At 41.3% G+C, this 16,748-nt stretch overlaps 3 protein-coding genes across 8 annotated transcripts in view; all 3 read right to left on the bottom strand.

Moving 5' to 3' along the window:
• Nucleotides 1-1,653, bottom strand: part of brip1 (BRCA1 interacting helicase 1) — a 30,552-nt gene extending 28,899 nt beyond the window's left edge. Inside the window, exons 1-3 of one of the 4 annotated variants that reach the window (XM_069534577.1) lie at nucleotides 1,635-1,653; nucleotides 1,295-1,380; nucleotides 1,016-1,133 (exon numbers count right to left, since the gene is read on the bottom strand). In XM_069534577.1, coding sequence (XP_069390678.1) covers nucleotides 1,016-1,108 — 93 coding nt within the window. In that variant the 5' untranslated portion in view covers nucleotides 1,109-1,133; nucleotides 1,295-1,380; nucleotides 1,635-1,653. Of the gene's footprint in view, nucleotides 1-1,015; nucleotides 1,216-1,294; nucleotides 1,490-1,634 lie in introns of those variants that run through there. The other 3 variants (XM_069534576.1, XM_069534579.1, XM_069534578.1) reach the window with 3 other exon arrangements.
• A 1,398-nt stretch (nucleotides 1,654-3,051) lies between these two features.
• LOC109640120 (aldehyde dehydrogenase, dimeric NADP-preferring-like) lies at nucleotides 3,052-8,663 on the bottom strand. 3 transcript variants are annotated; one of them, XM_020103949.2, is made up of 10 exons: nucleotides 8,539-8,663; nucleotides 7,582-7,744; nucleotides 7,255-7,486; nucleotides 5,856-5,941; nucleotides 5,296-5,504; nucleotides 4,681-4,798; nucleotides 4,447-4,588; nucleotides 4,189-4,355; nucleotides 3,994-4,093; nucleotides 3,052-3,671 (listed from the first exon to the last, which is right to left on the bottom strand). In XM_020103949.2, the coding sequence occupies exons 2-10, from the start codon at nucleotides 7,735-7,737 to the stop codon at nucleotides 3,349-3,351; spliced, it is 1,533 nt and encodes a 510-aa protein (XP_019959508.1). In that variant the 5' UTR covers nucleotides 7,738-7,744; nucleotides 8,539-8,663; the 3' UTR covers nucleotides 3,052-3,348. The 3 variants fall into 3 exon arrangements, with proteins under 3 accessions (XP_019959508.1, XP_019959507.1, XP_069390600.1); XM_020103948.2 differs by having other exon boundaries at nucleotides 7,582-7,768; nucleotides 8,539-8,658; XM_069534499.1 differs by lacking the exon at nucleotides 8,539-8,663 and adding an exon at nucleotides 8,425-8,527.
• Nucleotides 8,664-8,857: 194 nt separating this feature from the next.
• LOC109640111 (aldehyde dehydrogenase family 3 member A2-like) lies at nucleotides 8,858-15,639 on the bottom strand. Its single transcript, XM_020103936.2, has 11 exons — nucleotides 15,519-15,639; nucleotides 14,434-14,595; nucleotides 13,895-14,126; nucleotides 13,452-13,537; nucleotides 13,135-13,343; nucleotides 12,709-12,826; nucleotides 12,274-12,415; nucleotides 11,686-11,852; nucleotides 11,488-11,587; nucleotides 11,176-11,414; nucleotides 8,858-9,284 (listed from the first exon to the last, which is right to left on the bottom strand). The coding sequence occupies exons 2-11, from the start codon at nucleotides 14,593-14,595 to the stop codon at nucleotides 9,264-9,266; spliced, it is 1,476 nt and encodes a 491-aa protein (XP_019959495.1). The 5' UTR covers nucleotides 15,519-15,639; the 3' UTR covers nucleotides 8,858-9,263.
• Between the last annotated feature and the right edge of the window lie 1,109 nt (nucleotides 15,640-16,748).

Raw genomic sequence — 16,748 nt, 5'->3', positions numbered from 1 at the left:
AAAAAAACTGTCCTCAGTTAAAACACAGTAAAAACAGAAGTGGTCTTGTTTGGTTCCCCTTTCCCCGTCCAGGGTATAGAGAAGAATTTAGAACCTCTCGCACCACAGTTACAAACCTAAGTTAAAAATCTTGGTGTCACCTTTGACCCTGTGTTGGCATTCAACATAGCAACACAGTCGTTATAGGTTGTTACTTTCAACTGAGAAATATTACAAAACTTAAACCCTTCCTCTCTAAACGACCTGAAGATACATTCATCACGTCACAACTGGATTAGTACAACACCTTGCTTCCGCCCTCACACAATCTCACCTGTACTTGCATCTCTACACTGGCTCCCAGTGAACTACAGGATTCTGTAGGAGATCAAGTGTTCCTACATCTTGATGTAATTAAGGTTAAACTGTAGAAGAGCCAAATATTAACATCAGAGTTAAAAACGAGATGAGACAAAGTTCAGCATCGTGTTTCTTTATACTTCTTACAAATATTATAGTTATTGTGATGATGGTAATGGTATGCCAGTTATACTACTACTATCTTTAGAAAGACGGTGACAATATTATTAACAACGTCTTACTTAACCACCACCACATGTCGTTGAACATTAAGAATGAAAAACACGAAACAGCCCGGGGCACAAGAGTCGAGAGCAGTTGCAGCATCCTACCACGATTAGTTTGCACGAATAGAAATGAAGATTTGGAAGTAAACAAACAAACTATCTTTGATTTAGTGTAAAGACTGAGTCCAGCACAGACACCAGACACAGCTGGAGTAGAACTCCTGAGACCAACCTGTCCCACTGGTTTCACTGTGTATAATAATAATAATAATAATAATAATAATAATAATAATAATAATAATAAAGGCCAGTTCCACATGATACTGCACAACAAGCCTGAATCACAAGAGGCGATAATTGTGTCACATCACTTCCTACCTTCATTTCAAATGAACACATGTCTCTGAAGCAGAAGCTGCACACCTGACGTGTTAAGTGGAGTTACTCACTGAGTTCATCATGGCCAGCTGGGATGGGTAGGCCTTGCAGGGGAAGTGGATCTTCACCCCTCCGATGGTGTACTCCACTCGGGACTTCGCCATGTTTCTCCTCCTCCCACGGATGTTTCTGAACGAGCAGGACACACGTGTGAATAAACCTGAGAGCAGCCTCCTGCTGTGTTCGCCCACCAGCTCTGGAGCTAACGAGGCTAAGATTTGAATCGCACACTGTTGAGAAGTTGAACAGGTGTTGTTGTGTTGTTGTTGTTGTGTTGTTGTGTCTCCTACCTGAGGTTCGGCAGAGGAAGTCGCTCGTTAGCTTATTTCCCCGCTGTCCTGTAAACACTGTTTACATCCATGTTAACCTGCTGACACTGTGCACAGACACACACACACACACACACACACATGTTCATTACACGCGAGCCGTGTCACCACTTCTCTACCCGCGATCTTTCCCGCGCTCCAAAATCACATCAAGACGTTTGACAGGAAGTGAGAGCGGTGCGACTTCCTGCGGCTGCTTTCAAAATAAAATCCTTTTTTGTGAGACATCGCACAACACGTCGCTTTACGTCCTCACTGAAAACCCTGTGGGTGAGTGCAGTCTCCCCCAGGAAGTACTCACTGGGTACAGGACAACACCAGCACCGACGGTACGAAGCGATTATCGCGCTTATATATTTGAAGCTGAGTGTGACAACCACAACTTGATTACGGAAGTGGTGCAGCGGAAGTAGACGTCAGCGTTGTTCCGGTCTTAAAGGAACATGCTGATGTTTACATGAGTGAGTTCAGTGTTGACATCTGTCCCCAGTTTGTTTTATTCTGTTAACCATGTGATCCAGCAGACATGTCCACATGTCCTCATGTCCACATGTCCACATGTTCACATGTCCACACAGTGTTAATAATTACATCCATTTCCATTGTCATAAATATAGGACTCATTTCTATGTGTATATTATTATTATTATTATTATTATTATTATATACTGATGCTGCCATTATTACTATAAACTTATTTTATTATATACTGTTGTTATACTGGTATTGTATATATATATTATGTATTATATTATATACTATATATACTGTACTATTATTATATACTGTTTAGTAACAATAACATTACCATCATCTTGCCACTGCACCTTATCTACCTATTTATCTTGTGTTTTTTAAGTGTCCTTGTCCTATTCTGTTTTTATTTTGTTTTAATTATTTCTACCTCAGTATCTTATTCTATTGTATTTTTATTGTATCCAAATACCGAACTGCTATGACGACCTAATTTTCCTTTGAGGATGAATAAAGTAATCTATCTATCCATCTATCTAGATAGATCTATGTTGTACACTCAAGCTGGCCAGTCTGTGTAATGATTTTTATTATCTCTTAATGAATAGAAATCGTAGATGTAGGTCATGTGACAAAACCATCACAACCTGCTTTTCTTAGTTCAACATTATTTACCTTGGTTGGCAAGTTGACGGTACGTTTTCTGTCTCCTCAAACCTGGAAACACAACAGCCATTGTTGTGGAAATATTTTTACTGTTGGGTTGTGTGGTAGGCAGTGGTGCAGGAAACAATGCACACAGAGAGGAAGAATTGATTCCACTGAATATCAACAAGCTTTAGATGCAAATGCCGACGATGAACCACTTCAAGAAACACAAGCAGAAGCTTTTGAATGGACCCTCACAGTCCCCTGAGTTAAACATCACTGAAAATCTGTGGATAGATGTTGTGCTGTAGTGCAGAGCACACAGAAATCAATTAAATAAAAAGTAACAGAGCATTACGATTTGAAGAAGGCTTCATTTTAATGTCCGTAGAGGTTGTTTTCGTTTCTTCAAAAATCAACACAGAGTGGAAAAAAGATTGTATTCATCTTGATCTGTATGTCTTTTATAATATGAGCAAAAACTAGAGCTGAAAAGGTAAAGGATGAGGACTTGTCACAGGCAGCTTGAAACTGTCATATTATTTCAAAAAGAAAAGGCATTTTCAATAGAACTATAAAAAACATTGCTCAATAAATTAGTAGCATATTAACCACAATTTTATTTTGTAATAAAAAAGCAAAAAATGCACATTTAATTATTGAATATTGATTGGTTTCTCACTTCAATATCAAATTTGTGTTTACGTAAATTTCTGAACAATAAGAATCTTATCACATACAAAATCAGGTACAGAGCAAATAGAAGTTAGATCTAATGGTTACCCTCAGTTTTATATTTAAAACATCTGAATGTAAAACAACATTCACTTTGTTCAGGTGTGTAACATGGAACACACATTATAGGCACCTTCTTGGAGAAGTGTCTCTGGTCATCAGTAGAAGTAGTTATAAAAGCCTCTCCAGTACCAGCAGGTACAGTTGAGGCCTGAAGCTATGAGCAGGATGACCAGGAGGGTGACGAACAGGCCGAAGCCAATGATGGTGGCAACAACGGCCCAAATGAGCGTCCTCTTGGACGTGTCGATCAGGGGTGACCTGAGGGCCATCCGCACCCTACGCGCCCGCCGGCGGTCCTGGGGAGGGTACCGAGCCAAGTTGACATTCTCCATGCCCAGAGACCGGACCAGACACGCCCTCTGGTGGCTTAGCTGGTCAAAGGTGTGTTTTCCATGGTAACGGCCCATACCACTCTGACCTGGAGGAGGCACAAATGAGTTATGTGTTTTCAGCTAAAATAGCATTTCTGCCTGACTGATGGCGTGTAATCTATATACCAAAGTATGAATCACCATCTATGTGGCTGAGTTTAAAAGTGAGAGTGTCATTCCCTAAAATGATCAGTCAGTTAATCATTCATCCATCTAGACATCGTCTACATCTCTTATCCTTCACAGGGGGGGAGCTGGAGCTAATCCCAGCTGACACTGGGCAAAAGACATGAAAAGGCTGGTACACAGAGACAAACAACCAATAATGAATGTGTTTGAACTGCTGGAGTCAGTAAGAGTCAGTCTTACCAACACCACCGAACGGCAGAGAGCTGAGCGTGTAGTGTATCATCACGTCGTTGACCGTCACTCCTCCGCTCGTGGTCTCATCAATCATCCTTTTTGAAGCCTTCGAGAGACAAGGGAAGAAAAGAGACACCTAAAGAAAAGTTTCATCTCTACATTAAAAATGAAATCTCTTGTTTTCCTGCTGTTTCCTCTCACCTTCTTGTCAGTGCAGAAGATGTACAGGGCCAGAGGTTTCTCTCTCTCGTTGATGAAGTTAATGGCATCATCCATGTCACTCACAGTGACGATGGGCAGCAGAGGACCAAAGATCTCCTCCTGCATCAGTCTGGAGTGGGGAGGCACATCTTTCAGGACTGTCGGGGCTTTAAGTGAAGCATCAACGTTCATAAAACAGAAATACAGACCACACAAAACTGAATTGTTGTATAGTCTGAACAGAGTGTACGTTCCTACCGATGTAGCATTGTGAAGCATCACTCTGGCCCCCCACCACTGGAGTGTAACCCTCCATCAGACCCATAACTCTGTTAAAGTGACGCTGGTTGATAACTCGGCCGTAGTCAGGTGAGCATTTGGGATCAGCTCCGTAAAACTCCTGGGATGGATTGAAAGGTCTTGATAAAACACCAGACAGCAGAGCTTTGCATTTGCATGTCAGGACAGAGCAGTTAAGGGTTTAAATGTTACCAGCAGAGTTTGTCGGATGCATTCCACCACCTGACCCTGGATGCAGGGTTCACACAGGATGTAGTCTGGAGCGATGCAGGTCTGACCACAGTTGATGAACTTTCCCCACGTGACACGACTGCACACAAACAATGTATGGAAGCATTAATGAACAGTGTTCATCACTGTGAGCATTTATACTGTGAAAGTGTTTTAAATCATTCAGATACTTTTATTTTTTGGCAGATAGATAAAGTATCACACCAGTGTGTGTTTTATGTGTGTTCTGTCCTAAGAACCTGCAATTATTATATATTTGTAATGTTTTCTAAACCAATAAGAGTTAAACATTTAGTTCTGTGTCTTGTCGACAGCCATTGGTTTGCATTTGTTTTACATCACTACACTTAAAAAATAACTTGCAGACATAAGATTGCTGCTCCCTTCATCTCTGTCTGACTTTTTTTATTTGTTTGAATTCTTTTGAATGATACACCTCTACATTTATATTAGATGATGTCTTTTCTCATGAATGAAACACAGGGCTGTACTATGAGCACAAACTACAAATTGCTCAATCTGTGTAACTCTGTGTACAGTTGCTGGTGATTTGAGTCGTTCTGATGAGTGTGTTACCGGCAGGCAGTTCTGATGTCACAGTTCTTGTCAATGTAACAGGGACTCTTCCCTCCCAGTTCCAGGGTCACTGGAGTGAGGTGGCGAGCTGCAGCCTCCATCACCAGTTTACCGACCGTGCTGTTTCCTGTGTAGAAGACATGGTCAAACCTCAGCCTCAGCAGCTCCTGGGTCTCAGACGCGCCACCCATCACTACTGGGTACAGGTCCTGAAAACAACCAGCATGAAAACCACAGTTTAAAGGTACTACATTAACTCTTAATGTAATAAAGGTTCCTTTATGATAAAGCCAGTGAGTGGACCTCGCTTGCTTCGTGAAACAACTATTTGTAAAGTCAATAATGACTCATCACACACAATTCTAAATATTGCATGTCTGGGTCAAAGGGAAGATTTTAAAAGTCATTAGGTCACCAACATTGTTGGTGTTTATCGTCTGAAGACAATGGAAAATAAGTAAAACATTCCTGCTCATCCAGTGAATACTTGACCTTTAAAAGTATTGTACTGTGTTGGCACAAGGCTTCAGCGTGACAGAAACTATGAGCGTTATTCAGACCTTGTCTAGATAGCGAGGCAGCAGCGCCCGGAGGAGGAGGGAAGAATACTCGCTGAGCTCGGACGGCTTCACCACAGCTGCGTTGCCTGCAGAGACAGAACACAGCTTTCTGTGAATGGGATGAGATCACTGAGTGACGGAGAGCAGACAAGCAGAGCTGGGGAGCGTTGTCAAATGTTCACAGCAGGATGGTTTACTGACACTTCAAGTTTGACCAACATGCATTACCACCAACATTAAGTGATATCCTTATTAGCGGGTCATAACAATATGGTATTACATTATTTGCATTTAAAATAGTAAAAATAAACAGTGCACATACTACTAGTACTATTCAAAGTACTCTTGATTGATTGATTGATTGATTGATTGATTGATTGATTGACTGATAGGCCTGGAGGACAGGAGACATTCCCTTAAGCCTTCTGTTCAATTGCAGGACAATATCTGAATTTATTTATATTTATATTTTCTCTTAAACTTTCTCACAAGCTTTAAATTATTTTTTGACCAATTAGGAGCCTTGCGGCAACCAAGACCACAGAACATTAGGGCAGAACATGGTACATTGGTTAGCACTAGTTAACCAGGGCCTGTGGAGTGTGCATGTTCTCTCTGGCGAACAAGTTTCCTCCACAGTCCAAAGACATCTTAAGCTTAAGTTAATTGGAGAAGCTAAGTTGCTCATAAGTGTGAATGTGACTGTAAATAGTTGTTTATCTCTGTATGTCGGCTCTGCAGCACTCAGATGATCTGTCAGGGTTGTGCCCCAGGTTGTGGATGGATGGAGGGTTGAATTGTTAAAGTGCAAGCTATAGCAAACTATTTACTCATCCAGTCAACATTAGCATCCAATTAGCTGCTGGATCTCTGCTGATCAGCTGGCAGCTGACTGTGTGTGCTCTACAAAGCTCCACACAGCTGAGTCGGCTGGTTGTTCATGAGGCTACACAGCATTAAATGTTCGAACCAATGTTTATTATGGATGATGCATCAATGTTAAATAATAATTATTCAAATGTTTCACCACTAGTTTAAAGTGAGAAACCTGATTATCCCTGGAAGCTTTGGTCTCTCCGATTTCATGAGGACCTGTAGCCAATTAAAGTTCTCAGGACTGTGAAGTTGTGTGCACACGGACTGGAAGACTCGTTTATCACTCTTCTCTTAGTTTGGTTGCATGTTAGAATGTAAATGGTCAAACTTTCACTAGTACATGGACTGATAATCTCTAATAACCCTCCACCACATCTCTCCCAAACTGAGATCTAATCTGAAATAACTAAAAATATCGTTCTGTGCTGACTTCAGTCTGGCACTACAGATGCATTTGGAGGTCTACTTTACTAAACAAGCGACAGGCAGATATTGAGGTTATTGAGCCAAAAGAGTTCATTACCTGCAGCTATGGCTCCAATCAGGGGCAGCAGAGTGAGGGCCCAGGGGTAGTTCCAGGCTCCAATAATAAGAACCACTCCCAGGGGCTCAGGCTGAATATAAACCTCATCCGATATGGTGAGGAGGTTCTTCTCTACAGGCCGAGGAGCTGCCCACACGGCCAGTTTGTCTATCGCCAGCTTGATCTCATTCTCAATTCCGATCAGCTCCAGGAGAGGCGTGTCGTACTGGCTCTGTGGGAATCCCAGAATTCTGTCAACTGGACAGTTCCACAACCAGCGACATGGGCCTACGTGTGATATTCAGCTGTGGCTGTCTTTCCACTCACCCTGTTGATGTCCTGTTTGAGTGCAGTGGAAATCTCAGTCTCTTTCTCAGTGATCATCTTCAGCAGGGCCTGCAGCTGCTGCAGCCTGAACTCCAGAGGCCGGGTCCTGCCACTCAGGAAGGCCTCCCTGGTCCGCTGCACCGTCTGTCTATCCATACGTACACTGCAGGAAACGCCATTATCCATTCTGGATTAACATATTTACATTTTTAAAATGAAAATGGCCCAAAACAACGTCTATTTCTTAGCACTGCCCTCTAACCTACCTCATATACAGTGAGGAGCTAATCCAGACTTATTTTAAATCGAGAGAAAGGACCTAGAGCTACAGAAAAAATGAATTTAAAATAATAGCATCGATTCTCCTCACCCCATCCACAAACAAGTGGACACAGCAAAGGCAGGTAAACAAAGATAGAGCTTAAAGGATGAATTGATACAATAAAAGAGGAGACGACAGAGATAACAAAGCTAAAATAATAAAATGTTAAAGAGAGGTTCTCTTGTAAATGTAGATTAACAATCCAGAGAAAATAGATAAATGAATAAAGATAAAATGGAAGGACAAACCAGTAAAACAACCTAAGATCTATAAATAAATATATAGCATTCAGTTAAAATTACCATTAGGGACTTAATAAAGTAAAGAAATGATTTTTAAAACAGACAGTGAGTTCTGTCACAACCAAAATTAATTTAAGATCTCCTAGATGAAAGAATAATCTTAGTAGATGAATGTAGTTTTTACAGAACATACTGTTACATACATTCACAGTGAATCAGTGGCTTGATTATGTGTTATTCTTTGTCAGATTTTAAAACAAAGAACCACAAAATTATTACCAGATTGTTGTTTCAAGGGTTTTTCATTCTGTCAGATGTTAATCCAGCTGATGAGCGGCCAGCGACACTGTGACAAGCACTAGAATGAACATGGGTATGAAGAGTTGTACTCACCGGAGTCCAGAGTCTCTATAAAAACACTGTGTCTGTGTCCGTCAGTGGTCTGATGTGACAGAGGCTCAGATGTCTGACACGCTTCGGCCTCACTGACTGTGTGGTTGCACTGTTCACCAACCACATAGCCACTGTGACAAGGAGACCACCCCCAGCCACACACACACGAACACACACACACACACACACACACACACACACTCATTCACAGGATAACTTTAGGATCTTGTGAATAACATGACACCGTAATGATGTTCACCATTTTCACACCAGATCAACACTTCCATGTCGACAGCAACACAATGAATCATAAAACATGTTTTGGTTGATGTTTATTCACAGAAACCACAAATAAAAATATGATCAGAAATCAAAGTGATATCATACATAGATTAAAAGCAAACATGATAATCAATGTGATGAATGACCATGTGAACGGTAGTCTGAGTGTCATAATAATGCCACATTCTTATACTAAAATCTCCATTTACCAGGTTCAATTAAAAACATTCCAGATTTTATTTCTATAAATTGGTGTAAGAGAATAAAAACCATAGAAGCAGCTTGAAGTTTAATAAAAACAAGATGCGAGAAACATATTTTAAAGACATAAATCAGTTCAGTCTGTCCACAGAAATGAGAAATGATATGGACCAGTGCCTTATTTCACTTGTGGGACAGTAGTCCATGTGGCTGACCTAGGATCAGGTCATTGGTTCAGCTTGTCAGCCTCTTCGCAGGAACCTCTGCAGGAAATACGAGACACAAAAACTGTTAGAAATATGACTTTAACTGTTTGCAGGAGCACAAGTGTGGATGTCAACAAAAACAGCGGGGGTGACCAAAACAATAGAGGCCATTTAGCAGAGGAGAGTGAAGCATGCTGGGTAATTAAAGGGAGGGTAGATGAGGGGGCAATCAGTGTTTCATTTCCTGGACAACACCACACATTGTCTGCAGCGGACAAAGCCATTGTTGTGTGAGGGTACAGGCCTGTAGGACTGAGGTATGTGGAGCGGAGTACTCATATCTGGTTATCTTGGGAAAATATGTTTGTCATTATTTAAAAGCCTGTAAACAGTCATCGCACAAAAGGGTCACTGTGAAAATACGTGCACTTTACTTTCAATTATACAGTGTATACATTACCAGTCATGTGACATCATAGTCATAGGTTTGAGGATTGCTGAGTTGACTTTATTGAACTGTTTGCACTGATCGTATCTTGTGATGTGTTTGTGAAAGATCTTGTAATGTTTTAATCGTATGTTTGTATTCAGATACTTACTGAAGATGTTGTTAAATGTTTTGTTCCAAAAATGTGTGGATGTTGAGGTTTTTAATCATTTCTTCATTGGAATATAAGAGACATCGGTAGAGTCCGTGGAAGATATGAGTTTATACATTTTTGAAAGTGCTTTTATTGATGCTTGAGGTATCTACATGTATCTTTGCCTTGATTGAATGTTTTAATTGAATGTATTCTATATCTGCTATGTTTTTTCACTATATAAGTCATGGTAGTTATGTCTAAAGATATTATTTATTGCCTGTGGATCATTGGTGATGTTTCCTGTTGAGTCCTTGATTGTTGAGATTAGTGATTTCTCCTTATTGCCTTATTTGTCATTATGTTCAAAATGGTTGTAGTCTTTGTAACATGAATTGTCTTTGTATTGATGACTGTGTGGGAGTTTAGCGTCTTTAATTTCTTTCAGTGTTTGTTCTGTTGGGGTGGCTGCATAGGAATTTCGTTACTGAGTTTGTTTTCTACTTCTGCTGATTTTCCCTCTCAGTTCTGCTTTGGCTGTTTCCCAGATCACTGTTGGTGAGGCGATTGCCGAGTCATTGTTTTCTGTAAATTGAGTCCATTCCATTTTGAAATATAATTTATATCATTAAGTAAAGATGTGCTGAATCGCCATCTTTGGTTGCTGTTAGTTTCTGTTTTGTGGCGCAACATGAAGCTGGGTCATGATGACTGGATGGATGATCTGTCATCACAGAGAAGCTTGTCAGTAAAACAGTCTACTCGTGAAAATGACTGATGTACTGAAGACAAGTAAGCGTGTTCCCTGGTTGATGGGTTTTGTAGCCTCCAAGTTTCGTTGGGCAACTTATGACTAATGTGGCTTTTAAGTCAAACCAAAGGGTTGTACGTTGTGTTCAGTCACAGAAAACACATAAAGTATTCTGCTAAGAATAACATGGGAAAGAACATCTGTGAATATACGTCAAACACACTGTTCTAATACGCATTTGAATGTGAGTTGTCTCAATGAACTGTACTTGTTATAAAAAGACATTATGTGGGTTGAATGAGATGTTTCCAGGAATAATAAATGTATATTTTTATGGAAATAAAGAGCGTGTGTTCATCTTCTGATTCATATATTTCTACTGATTGTCGGCACATGTAAGAAAAGCAAATAATTCTGTATTGAAGCATAAAATGTTGCTGCATTTAACTTCATTTGACCCAAAAAGCATCACTGAACTATTATGTTTTGAATTAGTACCAAACTGCAAAGCTATTTCCAGGAAACATCCTTTTAAACTCCTCACCTGTATAACTACAGCATCACTGATTTCAAAACCTTTCATTTCTCTTTGGACTGATATGATATTCTCCTTTACCTGCACCAGAAATGCAGCCAAGCCAATGAACATGGCGAGCAGTGCCATGCGGCGCAGCCTGCACACGTTGACCTGCTTGAGCAGAAAGAATCGAGCCCAGCCCAGTTTCTTGGCGGTGTGCGGCGGGTAACGCATGCTGTTCACTCCCTCCATATTCAGCTTCTTGATGAGACAGCTCCGCAGGTGGCTCAGCTGATCGAAGCTGTGTTGGCCATGGTAGCACCCCATACCACTGTTACCTGAGGGAGCAGAGGGAGGATTCAGCTCACGAGCAGAAAAAGCTGCAGGTGGATTTTACATTCACACACTCACCAACTCCTCCGAAGGGCAGAGCACTGACAGTGAAGTGGACCAGACAGTCGTTAGCCAGCAGAGCTCCACTAGATGTCTCAGCTATCACCCTTTTGATCAGCTGTTGGTCAGAGAGGACAGATCAGGGCAAGTACAACAGAGCAGTGTGGGAATGTTAATTTGAATAAAGGGAAACGTGTGTGTCTGTTGGTGATTTACCTTGTTGTCATGGGTGAACACATAGACAACCAGAGGTTTCTCTCTCTCGTTAATGAACTGGAGGGCCTCGTCTACGTTGCTGACAGTGATGATCGGCAGGAGTGGCCCAAAGATCTCCTCCTTCATCACTTTCGATGTCTCCATAACATCTCTCAACACGGTGGGGGCTGCCAGGGTTCAGGAAGCAGATGGTCATTCAAAGGTTGTGGACTATAATCTACTCATACTTCTTCTCATACAGAACAGACGGGTAACGATTTTGAAACAAAGAACAAATCCACAAACGTCCACAATCTCATATCAGAAAACAGAATGACTGAATAACCCAACTGCTGCAGGAGCATTCGTTTTCACTGATCTACACTTCCACATTACTCTTAAACTTTCGGAGCCTTATTCTTGTCGTTAATGCCGGTGACTCTCACTCAGTGAGTTGCTTCTCGCAGGAAAGTTACACAGAGCACATCTTGCTTCACGCAGTTTGAGGTACAATCACAGAGCACAGTGATTTTTAAAGAAGTGAATCAATGGCATGAGGCCCGACAGATGCTTTTCAAAGATAACCAGCGTGTGAAACATATGACGTACCGATGTAGCATTGGGATTCATCGCTATCTCCACCAACAGCTACTGTGCTCCCCTCCATCAGAGCCATGACCCTCTTAAAGTGTCGCTGGTTGATGATGCGTCCGTAGTCCTCAAAGGTCTTCGGATCATCAGTGTAAAACTCCTGTGACATAAAACACATATACGAGTTTCTTCAGATCGATTCGAGTTTCAACAAAGAAAAATAAAATTACGATTCCTCAAGACTAAGGATTAAAAAACTTTGGTAAATCTTTTTACAAACATAAAAGCATTGATGAAATGAAATCGTGTAAACTTTCACAAAAATATTAAGATGTGAGTATAAAACACAAACATTGGATTTAAAAAGAGCTCAAATTTATCTTACTATTGCTACTATTAAAAAAAACCCATTTAATTACTGTAAAGCTACTACAAACTTTATGTCAGACCAACCTTAATGCTCTTCTTAATCTCCTCCACTACTCTGTCCTGGATGGAGGGTTCACACAGAATGTAGTCTGGAGCGATGCATGTCTGACCACAGTTGACAAATTTTCCCCATGTGATGCGACTGTGTTGATAATAAAAAAGTCTTAGACACAGTTTTATGTTGTCATGTAATTATTAAGAAAACAAAAGCGGATATTCATTGTGTATGAGAGAGACTGTGGACCAGTTACTGGTCATTGGTTTGTTTGACGGGAGATACATCAGAAAACATAAGTCACACACACAACACACCCTCAGAACATCTGATCTTTAAAAGTCCAGATAGCTGCTTTGCATACTTTACTATGAACAACTCCAATAAGATTAACTGAGAGCTTTAAAGTCCTGACAATGAGCAGGAAATGTATTATTTGTAAAAATGAAACTGACCGACATGCCACAGGGATGTCACAGTTCTTGTCAATGTAACAGGGACTCTTCCCTCCCAGTTCCAGGGTCACTGGCGTGAGGTGGCGAGCTGCAGCCTCCATCACCAGTTTACCAACTGTGCTGTTTCCTGTGTAGAAAATGTGGTCAAATCTCTGCTTTAGCAGCTCCTGGGTCTCTGACACTCCACCTGTCACGACTGGGTACAGGTCCTAGAGAAACAACATCCAGTCGTTAAAGTTCCTTGTACATTTTCCACTCAATGTAAACGAAGGTAAAAAGAGTAAAAGCATCATATCAAACGAAGCGGATGAGCTCACTTTATCTATGTATTGAGGGAGAAGCTCCTCCATGACCTTGGCAGACTGTGAGCTGACCTCAGATGGCTTTATTACTGCTGCATTACCTGAAAGATGAAGAAGAAGCCATAGATCACAGACGTCTTTCATTTGTTAATAACATAAACACAACACAATGGCAGATGATGACAATCCTTAATCTTTGCACACAATGAGATACCAAAAGATTCTTTGTTCAATTAACAAAAGTACTAGTTATAGTATAGTTAGAAGTGTGTAGCAATGTAAATATGTGCACAGATCCTGGCCTCTACCTCTCTGCTCTTTATTTTGCTCCCTCTCAGACCGGTCTGTTTCTTACGGGTCCAACTTTAAGTAAATACGCCATCTTGTGGTCAATCTGCATCTAACTAATGAAGTTCTCTGTTAGTGTATACGTTGGTGTACATGAGTGTATTTGGTACCTGCAGCTATAGCACCAACCAGCGGCTGGAGTGTGACAGCCCAGGGGTAGTTCCAGGCTCCAATAATAAGCACCACTCCCAGGGGCTCCGGCTGGACGTAAACCTCATCCTGTAGAGTGAGGAGGTTCTTCTCCACAGGTCGAGGAGCTGCCCACTCTGCCAGTTTCTCTATCGCCAGCTTTATCTCCCCCTCCAGTCCCAGCGTCTCAAACAGCTCCGTCCCATTTTCACTCTGAAAGACCCGAAGTCGGGTTTAAACCTTCAGTCCCAACACCAAGATCTTTCATGTGTCCCACACACTCTCTGATAAGTGTTCTCCATAAACTATGATTCAGTCTACACGTTCATATTTAAGTATGTGTTTGGTGAAAGAATGATTGCACTTGATTGATTCTCCTCAATGCTGCCAAGATTCATGACCTGCAACTGAATAGATTTAGCCAACTGCATTCTGTTATATTCCTGCAAAGTGACCTGCCAGTGCAGCCGCCACACTCTTCTGTCAGTACATCCAGTCTCCTGAGTTTTGACTGACCCACCTTGCCCAGGTCTCTTTTAACAGCATCTGCAATGTCCTTCCGTCTCTCGGTGATGAAGCGGAGCAGACTCTTCAGCTGGCAGATCCTGTACTCCAGACGTTTGGTGTTTCCTGTCTGGAAAGACTTCCTGGCCCGTTGAACAACAAGCTGTTCCCGCGACATCTTTAACAGAAACGATGATACACAAAGATGTTATAAACTATTAACCCTTTAAATCACGTCTGGCTAATTTAAAAAGAATGTGAATGCGACTTTGACTGTAAAGCACCCTGAGTGATCGAGAAGACTGGTAAAGAACTGTGTGCACACAATCCACAGAACAGAAACGTAAAGCTTCACTTTAATTCCACAAAGATTTGATTGTGTTGATGCTTAAAGGTGCAGTGTGTAGAATTTAGTGACATCTAGTGTTGAAGTGTCATGTTGCAGTTGAACACCCCTCACCTCCCCCTCTCCTTCCAAACATGAAAAAGAAACTGTGGTAAACTTTAATTGTCATAAAAACTCAAAAGGTTTTAGTTTGTTCAGTCTGGACTAATGTAAAAAAACATGGCGGCCTCCGTAGAGAGGGTCCCCTCCATGTAAATATAAAGTATTTAAATATAAAGGGTCTTTTCTGGACTAAAGAAAACTACAGTTCATACAACTTAGATGAAACAAACATCATGAGGATTATTCTACATTACATTTCAGCCAATAGTTCCCTTTCACCTACATCTCACACACTGGAGCTTTAACTCTTATTCCATCTGTGCAGCTCAGAACAACACGAGGAGAAATAAAAACCTCTCAGTCCCCTCACATGAACTCTCTGCTTCAGCTGCACAGTTTTAAATCCTCATCACATGTTCACTGTTTGTTCATGCTGTGTTTGGCTCTCCGGTCACGTGGTGGTGGTGTTGTTGGAGGTTCTCTGGGAGGAGAACCAGTGAAATAACGCCAGCTGCTTTAGCTCGGTGGCTAAAAGCTGCAGCTGACGGCGTTAGAAACAGCGATTAGAGCCACAGCACGTATTCGAGTGTTAGCTGGGTGACGTCACTACAAGCACACACGAAGACAAGCTTTGAAAGAGAAAGAGGTTTTACCTTCAGAGCTTCTCCTCTTCCACCAGCTCGGATGTCGTGCGCCTCGTATCGACACAGTTATAAGCTCGTGTTGTTACAGAAGCAAACCTCCAAGTGGAGCCTGCAGCGATTGGTGGTTGAGTGCGTCACTGAAGAAAAACAGCCAATCAGGGCCACGCATGGTCTGCAGAGCCCCTCCCACCGTAACAACTGTCCCAATGTGTCCCCAGGCTGCGTTTTGTCTCTGCTGGTGTCCAGGTGTCTCACACCAGCTCCTCACAAGCCTCGTTACTTCAGTGAGTCCTCCTCAACGCACTGTCACTGTGTGTTGTTTGTGTGCTTTCTCAGAAAACTCTGTGTTCATCCTACCTGGTTCTATCTGCAACGAAGTGAATGCTTCATCACTGGTCGTGTGTGTGTGGTTTAGATATAAGTTGAATGATTTACTTGAGTGTTTTGTGTTTTCTTTACATTGCATGCGTAGACGGTATATGAAGATCACATGCTGACATAATCTGCAGACCTAAATTCACAACTTTTCAAAATAAAAGCTATTATAAAGCATTCCAGTGACAAAATAAATCCTGTTTACTCTTGTTTGCACATTGTAATAATCATTAATTGCAATAGAAGGACAATGTGATATGCACAATGTAGAGAATGTTACTGTCACGTTGTACTAACACCTGTGTAGCTGTACTGTGTACGTGTGTACTGTACACAACGGAGGAAAGAAACTTAAACTGGGTTAAGTCATCTCTTCCACAAAACCAGAACAAGTTTGGTTGACAACATTTACATGAGGCATGCTGGGTAATGACATGCTGCAAATCCCTCATGTTCCCTCGTGTGTGTGTGAACGCTTCACTAATACCACTGTGTGTACTTGGAACTTACCCAGAAGACTTTGTTGTTACTGTGATGCAGCAGTTGTAGATAACTGTCTTGAGACATACAGGAGCCTGTCCTGACCTGAAGACTGTTCAGTGATACCTTGATATGTTCTCTCACTCAAACTGCTCTTCACTGTCACGAATATTACATTTTATAAGGCTTCAAATTAATGTTTATGTACAACAATAGAACTGCAGCTTAACATTCAACATAATGTTGAATCATTTGTAATTATAATCATCATTATTCTAATTACTACTACTCATCTGACATCTCTTTCAAAGTTAATTTATTTACTTTTTCAGTTGTGAACTTTGCACCCACACTAAGCTGCACGGTATCGAGAATAAAATAAAA

Source organism: Paralichthys olivaceus, chromosome 11 (genome assembly GCF_024713975.1).
Source record: "Paralichthys olivaceus isolate ysfri-2021 chromosome 11, ASM2471397v2, whole genome shotgun sequence".
Lineage (NCBI taxonomy): Eukaryota > Metazoa > Chordata > Actinopteri > Pleuronectiformes > Paralichthyidae > Paralichthys > Paralichthys olivaceus.
Note: the sequence above shows the minus strand (reverse complement) of the source record. Positions and strands in the feature narration are given on the sequence as shown.

What these genes read in the sequence shown, in the direction of transcription:
- LOC109640120 (XM_020103948.2), bottom strand. Translation starts at nt 7,767, where the DNA reads ATGGATAATGGCGTTTCCTGCAGTGTACGTATGGATAGACAGACGGTG. An exon ending in GATTGGAGCCATAGCTGCAG is followed by an intron (nt 5,942 to 7,254) that starts GTAATGAACTCT and finishes CTGTCTCTGCAG; the next exon opens with GCAACGCAGCTGTGGTGAAG. An exon ending in TGCCTCGCTATCTAGACAAG is followed by an intron (nt 5,505 to 5,855) that starts GTCTGAATAACG and finishes GGTTGTTTTCAG; the next exon opens with GACCTGTACCCAGTAGTGAT.
- LOC109640111 (XM_020103936.2), bottom strand. Translation starts at nt 14,595, where the DNA reads ATGTCGCGGGAACAGCTTGTTGTTCAACGGGCCAGGAAGTCTTTCCAG. An exon ending in TTAAAAGAGACCTGGGCAAG is followed by an intron (nt 14,127 to 14,433) that starts GTGGGTCAGTCA and finishes CGGGTCTTTCAG; the next exon opens with AGTGAAAATGGGACGGAGCT. An exon ending in TCCCTCAATACATAGATAAA is followed by an intron (nt 13,344 to 13,451) that starts GTGAGCTCATCC and finishes TTGTTTCTCTAG; the next exon opens with GACCTGTACCCAGTCGTGAC.